We start from the raw sequence: 7,887 nt of genomic DNA, 5'->3' as shown, positions 1-7,887 counted from the left end.
CTTAACATTTCAAACCTCAAAATTTATAATCACAATTCTTTAAATTCTAATATCAATCTCTTCTTCCTAATTTAAACTTATACAAAATCAAATTATTTATTTAAATATAATCATTTGAAGATTTGAAAATATAATCATTTGAAGATTTGAAAATATAATCTTTTGAAGATTTAAAAATATAATCTTTTGAAGATTTGAAAATTATTAATGGGGTTTGGAGTTTGGGATTTAGACAAAAGAGATAAGAAAGATGGGGTTTGGGGTTTAGGGTTTAGGGGTTTAGACAACATATCTCGTTAAAACCTCGTAAACCTACGAGGAAATAACGAGGAAATAAAAAAAAAATAAGCCTCGTTAATTCCACGTAAGCTTACGAGGTCGTTACGACGTTTTGTGCTTACGTGGAATTAACGAGGCCCGTGTATTTCTTTTTTTCTACTTTCCTCGTTATTTCGTCGTAAATTACGAGGAATTAACGAGGTTTTCTTTCTAAACCTCTAAAATCAAAAACCCCAAACCACAAACACCATCTTTCCTATCTTCTACTCTTCATATTCCAATCCCAAACCTCAATCCTTTATTTTTCATTCAAAACCTCAAACTCAATATTTTTTTTTATAATCGAATCACATGCATTAAGTCTGAAAATCAATCATATTAAAACACAAATACATCAATCAGATACATTTTCGTCATCACTAGAAACATCATCATTTTCATTAAACTCGTCTTCAACAGCTTCATCTGTGCCATCGTCGGTAAGATCTTCATACTCATGATTATGCGGATCAATGAGAAGAATGTCATCAATTTGTTGTTCAGGTTCCTCGACTTCATTTATCTGTTCTTCTTGCAATGGTGGTTCTTCTCCACTTATGATTCGTCCTCGAGGTGTAACTTTGATCACGGATAACCAATTTATTCCCGATTCTCTCATCCGAGGGTATGGAAGGTAGCTAACTTGATCTGCTTGTGAAGCTAAGATGAAAGGCTCGAATTTGTTGTACCTGAAAATAAAGAAAACATAGAAATAAGCTTATTCTACTCATGTATGCCAAATAAAGAATTTGTTGTACCTTCTTCCACCATTGACATCAACTACACCGAATTTGTTAAACCGAACACCTCTGTTGACGACGGGGTCGAACCACTCACATTTGAAGAGGACGCATTTCAGCTTCAATATCCCTGGAAATTCCACTTCGATAATCTCTGTCAAGATACCGTAGAAATCGGTTTCCCCTTTCACACATATTCCATAGTTACTGGTTGCCCGCTGTCTACCATACTCATATGTGTGAAAAGTATAGCCTCGTGTGAAATACATCTGTGAAGTGGTGACCTTTACATGTGGAGATTGAATTACTTCATGTAACCACTTAGGATAATCTGCATCGTCGTCAAAATCAACCTGCAAAAACAAAGTGAACGTTAAAATACAAATCATTTATGAATAAAGAGTTTGAGTTAATACCTGACTCTTCAACCATTTTATAAAGTGTTGATCTTTCCTTTTGTCTACGTCAGTTGTGGATATACCAGGGAATGTTTCTTCGACTTGTGAAACAAATAGGCTGTAAAATCACTTTTTATATTAATTAATATTTGGCAATTATATATATGTGTTAATTTATATATACGTGTCCATTTATGTTACCTTTCAAAATAACGAATCAATGGATCCTCACAATTAAGTAGAATATAGGTGTGTGCACTATGAGCGTCTTCTTCACTCGACCACCAAACCTCTTTTGATTTTCCACCCAGTCGCCCAATCTGGCTAAAGATGTCTGGAACACCAGCAACTGCGTATGTTGGCGCGACACCACCATCATCATATCTCCTTGGAGCTCTTTTCCGAGTACGTACTTTTGACGCAAAGTAGTACGATGTGAAGTGAGAAGTTTCTTCCGTCAAACTTCCAGCAATTATAGAACCTTCAACCTTTGCAAGGTTCTTTGCTTTTCCCTTCAAATATTTCATGGCTCGCTCATACTGATACATCCATCCGTAATGTACAGGTCCACGAAGCAATGCCTCATATGGAAGGTGGACAGCTAGATGCTCCATTACGTCAAAAAACCCAGGAGGAAATATCTTCTCCAAGTTGCACAATAAGATGGGAATGTTCTCTTGAAGCTGTTCCACGACTTCTACTTTAAGGGTGCGGGTGCTCAGATCCCTGAAAAATGCTCCAATGCCTTGTATATTCCAAAAACAATTATACACATATTAGTCATATATATTTCAAACTAAATCATTATATATAAAATAACTGCAATAATAAATATAGTACCTGCAAGTGCTTCATGTACGTTTGTAGGAAGTAGCTCCGCAAAAGCAAAGGGAAGTAGTCGTTGCATAAAGACATGACAGTCATGACTCTTCATCCCAGAGAACTTTTGACCCTTTTCAACGCATCTAGACAGATTTGAAACATACCCATCGGGGAATTTCACTTCTGATGCTACCCAGTTGAACAACACCGACTTTTTTTCTGAAGACAATCTGAATATCGGAACAGGAACTTGCCCATTGCTGTTTATATGTAACTCGCTTCTTGAGCAAATATCCGGCAAGTCTAACCTTGATTTTATGTTGTCTTTTGTCTTCCCCGGGACATTCAATATTGTATTCATGATGTTCTCAAAGAAATTCTTCTCTATATGCATCACATCGAGGTTGTGGCGCAGAAGAAGATCCTTCCAATATGGCAACTCCCAAAATATACTCTTCTTGTGCCAGTTGTGATGAACACCGTAAGAATCAGGCATATTAGGGGGAACATGCCAATTACCACCACGAGGAACTGTTTCCAAAACTCCATAGTAATCGAGTTGCTTTTCAGTTTCTTCTCCAGTTAAATATGGAGGAGGAGTGTCTCTCACAACCCTTTTGTGCCTAAACAATGTCTTGTTTCTTCGGTACGGATGGCCAATGGGAAGAAATCTACGATGACAATCGAACCAACTTGTCTTCCTCCCATTCTTCAGTTGAAACGCATCTGTCGCTCCATTACAATATGGACAAGCTAATCTCCCATGTGTAGTCCATCCCGACAACATCCCATAGGCAGGAAAGTCACTTATGGTCCACAAAAGCATCGCTCGCATCGTGAAATTCGTCTTCGTTGAGCAGTCATACGTCCTCTCCCCTGTTGACCACAAATCCTTCAACTCTTTTATCAGTGGTTGCAGGAAAACATCCAGCGACCTTTTAGGATGTTTCGGACCAGGTATTAATATGGTCAAGAATAGCAACTCCCGTTGCATGCACATCTCCGGTGGCAGGTTGTATGGCGTAAGAAAGACTGGCCACAATGAATATTGTCTCCCTGACATTCCGAATGGACTAAATCCATCTGTGCATAATCCGAGATACACATTCCGGATATTGCTAGCGAATTCCGGATATACTTTGTTAAAATGTTTCCAGGCTCTTGCATCTGATGGATGTGTCATCTCACCATCCGTCTGAGTATGCTCGGCATGCCATCTCATCTTTCCAGCAGTCTGCTCTGATTGGTACAATCTTTTCAATCTGTCTGTAATTGGTAGGTACCACATCCTTTGGTACGGTACCCTATTACGTCCCCGTCCTTGCGGCTTGAATCGTGGCTTCTTGCAGAATCGACATTCTTCTAACTTCTCATCATTTCCCCAGTAGATCATGCAGTTGTCGATGCAAACATCTATCATCTCCGAAGGCAACCCAAGACTATACACCAGTTTCTGAATCTCATAATAAGAATCAGCAGACACATTGTCTTCCGGCAAATACTCTTTGAACAAGTCTGCCCATTCATTCATGCAACTTTCCGGTAGATTGTGATCAGTTTTAATATTCATCATTCTAGCAGCCAACGACAATTTAGAGAGACCTTCTCTACAACCACTGTAAAGTGGTTGATTCGCCGCATTTAACATTTCATAAAACTTTTTTGCATCTATGTTAGGTTCTTCATCTTCATCATGAGCTACAAATGCATCAGTTACCATATCATGAACCCTATCAAAATCTACCATCTGCTCCTCCTGATGGTAACTAGGTTCATTATGCAAATGAAGAGCAACCGGTTCTTCCTGAAAATTGCTATTACTACTACTAGCTTCATTCTGATCATAATTATTATAACCTTCTCCATGTTGAAACCAGATATAGTAATTTGGCGTGAAACCTCTATTTATTAAATGCTTCCAAACATTTTCACGATTTGCCAATTTCGAATTGTTGCATTTCCGACATGGACAGAACATCTTACCGCTTTCTAGGGCGAGCGGTGTGGAATCTGCTTGATGCATAAATGTCTCCAGTCCCGCAATGTATTCTTTCGTCACTCTCCCGTTAGCATCTCTATGCATATACATCCACCTCCGCAACTCGTAGACATTCCCAGAGCCTGACATTTTTTTCCTTTCACGTTTTTCTTTTTTTTTCTTGTTGGTGTGTTTAAAATGATGTTGAAACTTCCATATTTATAGAAAATTTTCGAATCTGGTAGTTGAAGTTTTGCGATGAATTTGCGAGGAAAAGGTAGGTAGCAAAAAAAAACGTGCTTTAAAATTCTTCGTTAAGTTCACGTATATCATTTCCTCGTAAAGGTGACGTAAATTTACGTTGATTTAACGAGGAAATTATATTTCCAGTTTTCCTCGTAAAGATAATGCAAGCTTTACGTGGTTTTGACGAGGAAAATGTATTTCCTCGTAAAGACCACGTAAAGTTACGTGGGCTTTACGACGAAATGTTATCTTCGTTAGTTTACGAGAAAATAACGAGGTTTATTTCTTTCGTTGTAAATTCCTCGTAAGTTCCTCGTACATTTACGAGGATTATATTTCCTCGTTAACTTTCCTCGCCAAAATGCTGTTTTCTTGTAGTGTATGTTCCCATAGTGCCAGACTAACCTTTTATAACACCCCAATCCAAAATTTAAAATTATTCCCTTGTACAAATTTTATCAAGAACACAAAACAGTATTAAAAACAATTTAAGTTTTCATTAAAAAGAGATCAAAGTCCCTACTCTTACAAGTAGTTGATATTAAGAACACTTAAATATTGTTTATAAAAAAATTTAAAGACTCTGTTTACAAAAAGAATAATGATATTAAGAATACTTATTTTTGAAATATATATCTTTTTATATTTTTTCTTATAAAATTATCCATTAGATTTATATAGTCAAGTATTTCGATCATTTCCCTTTTAATTGATAACATAACCAATACATTTAACTTTTTTGTGACATGATAGACCGCAAATAATTTTTTACCAACTCCAACTTCGAAATACTTTATTTAGATGTGGTGATTGTTAGCGGAATGGTCAACAATATGTGTTAAGAAATTTCTATGTTTTGATAACAATCCTCCATTTTTAAAAAAAATCGAGTACTTCAATAGGTTTTCGAACATTTTTAGGTATTGATTTTTGAAAGGTTTTTACTTCCACAAAAAAAGCCATCACCAGTTATGTCTGAATGCGTACCACTTCTTAAAGAAGGTTTCAAATTCAAGAATGATGTCTTCAATGTATCCTTAACTGCATTTGTTACCTTTTTAAAAGCAAACAAAAATCTAAAAGTCTTTTCATATCTTTGGAATTGTTCAAATCTGGATTAAAAGGAAATTAATACTTGATTCATGAATGTCTTGAGATAATCAACCTTAAAGATTTCCCTAAAATTTATTCGTTTATAAAAACTAATAAGATTTTTTTAATATACGTCCAGTTAATTTAGATGCCCTAATCAACGGCTTGGGTAACTTGCCCTCTGGACCGATTTTGCGGCCATGTTGTGAGTTATCTTCAGAGAGAAAATTTCACATGATATCGAGCGTAATATTTTGTTCTCTTTTTGATTGTTAGGTATATATATCCTTTGGAAGATTCTTCCTATATAGAATCATTTTTCGGTAAATTCAACCTATTTTCTCAAATGCTATAGGTATTTACGCGCACCACAAAAAAATTAGACTTAGACTCATCTAGGACTAGGCCTTTGGTTTTCAGTTTAGTTTGGGTTCTGAGTATTTTGTTTTTAGATTTTTCTGTTCTAAAAATTTAAGAACCGTTTGGATATTTACAAAAATGGTTTTCGGTTCAGTTCGAATAACAAAATTAGGAACCGACAAACTAATATAAAAAAAATATTTCTGGTCCAATTCGGTTTCGGTTCCATTTTTCAGGTAGTTTTGGATAATCTATATTACTAAAAGAGAAGTGCAAAATATAAATGTCCCTTAGTTTTACTACTGAGATGTTTATTTATTTATTTATTTATTTTTTGACAGATTACTGAGATGTTTATTGAACCTATATTGAAGTATGTTTGTCTTTTCCTAATTTAAATAATAGATTTAAGCATCTAATATCTTTCCATAATATAAATAATAGATTTCCTTAATTGAATCTTAACCAAAATAAATTTCCCTGTAGATTTCTAAATGTATTTTGTAGTAATATATTAAATATTTTTCAATATTTATTAGTAATAAATAATAAAGTAAAAAATCAAACATAATAATTCATTTATATAATATATAATAAAATATAAAATAATCTATTAAGTTATTAGTATAATGTTTTCATATATATATATATATATATATATATATGTATATAAGCCCAATTAGTTATAAATATTGAATTGTTTATATGATACGCTGTGATATAATAAATAATTAAAATCAGAAAATATAATTATTCAAAGTAATAAATAAAATTATTATGTTTTAAAATTTTTATTTTAACAAGGGAAATTTGGACGCATGACTATAGTACAATTAGAATTGAGGCGGTAACCATAGTGAACGGAGTGCTACGATATTCTTTATATAATATGTATAATGACAAAAATTACCCTTTATTCCTGTTCATTCTCACTCTCACTTGATCTTTGTTTTTTTTCTTTTATTCAATAATTATTTACAAATTTATGAAACCGTACGTTACACGACGTATAATTATCATATCCACCAAGTGTTTGATTTTTTCTTCATATCTTTGTTTGGGTTTACAATTTTGCTACTATCCAATATATATGGGATTAAGAAGCAGAGGATGCATAGAGCTAGTGGAGAAGATGAACAGTATACACTTCGTCGAACTATACTATTTGATAAACATAGAATAGTACACCACGATGTGTACTGTTACATCATCTCTATGTTTTGTCTTCCAGCAATGTCGCCAATCATTGTTTCCTTACCTCTTTCCACCGTCTCTTCTTTTTCTCCAATTCTTCTGGGTATTTTTTTCTCCTACTTCATCAACTCCGACTATACCTCCATCATCCCTTTGCTAATGGTGTATCTTCTTACACTGCTCGACTCTACTATTTAATGATTATAGTATAGTATGTCTCATCTTCTCCTCTACTTCTTATTGTGGTTTTTTACTAATCCCTCAAATTTATTGACAATGCCACTAGTTTCTTCACAAATCGGAAATCCTCCTCCTTTGGTTTAGGGTTTAGGGTTTATGGTTTGGGTTTAGGGTTTAGGATATATGGTTTGGATACATTGTTGGGTTTAGAATTTGGATTTAGGGTATATGGTTTAGGTTTAGGGTATATGGTTTGGATTATGGTTTGGGTTTAGGTTTAAGGTTTGGGTTTAGGATATATGGTTTGGGTTTAGGGTTTGGGTTTAGAGCTAGTGTAGAAAATGAACTGTATACACTACGTCGAACTATACTATTTGATAAATATAGAATAGTACACAACGATGTGTACTGTTACATAATCTCTATGTCTTGTCTTCCAGCAATGTCGCCAATCATTGTTTCATCACCTATTCCCATTGTCTCTTCTTTTTCTCCAATTCTTGTGGTATTTTCCCCCTACTTCATCACCTCCATCATCCCTTTGCTAATGGTGTATCCT

The 7,887-nt window shown here is 34.6% G+C and overlaps 1 protein-coding gene across 2 annotated transcripts; it reads right to left on the bottom strand.

Annotated features, from left to right (window-relative positions):
• Positions 1-635: 635 nt before the first annotated feature.
• Positions 636-4,251, bottom strand: LOC130509051 (uncharacterized). 2 transcript variants are annotated; one of them, XM_057004600.1, is made up of 5 exons: positions 2,297-4,251; positions 1,658-2,201; positions 1,475-1,574; positions 1,077-1,411; positions 636-1,007 (listed from the first exon to the last, which is right to left on the bottom strand). In XM_057004600.1, the coding sequence occupies exons 1-5, from the start codon at positions 4,023-4,025 to the stop codon at positions 674-676; spliced, it is 3,042 nt and encodes a 1,013-aa protein (XP_056860580.1). In that variant the 5' UTR covers positions 4,026-4,251; the 3' UTR covers positions 636-673. The 2 variants fall into 2 exon arrangements, with proteins under 2 accessions (XP_056860580.1, XP_056860581.1); XM_057004601.1 differs by lacking the exons at positions 1,077-1,411; positions 1,475-1,574 and having other exon boundaries at positions 2,297-4,250.
• Positions 4,252-7,887: the final 3,636 nt, after the last annotated feature.

The sequence above is a fragment of the Raphanus sativus genome, chromosome 3, assembly GCF_000801105.2.
Source record: "Raphanus sativus cultivar WK10039 chromosome 3, ASM80110v3, whole genome shotgun sequence".
NCBI lineage: Eukaryota > Viridiplantae > Streptophyta > Magnoliopsida > Brassicales > Brassicaceae > Raphanus > Raphanus sativus.
The sequence above is the reverse complement of the archived record's forward strand: the minus strand, read 5'-3'. Positions and strand labels throughout refer to the sequence as shown.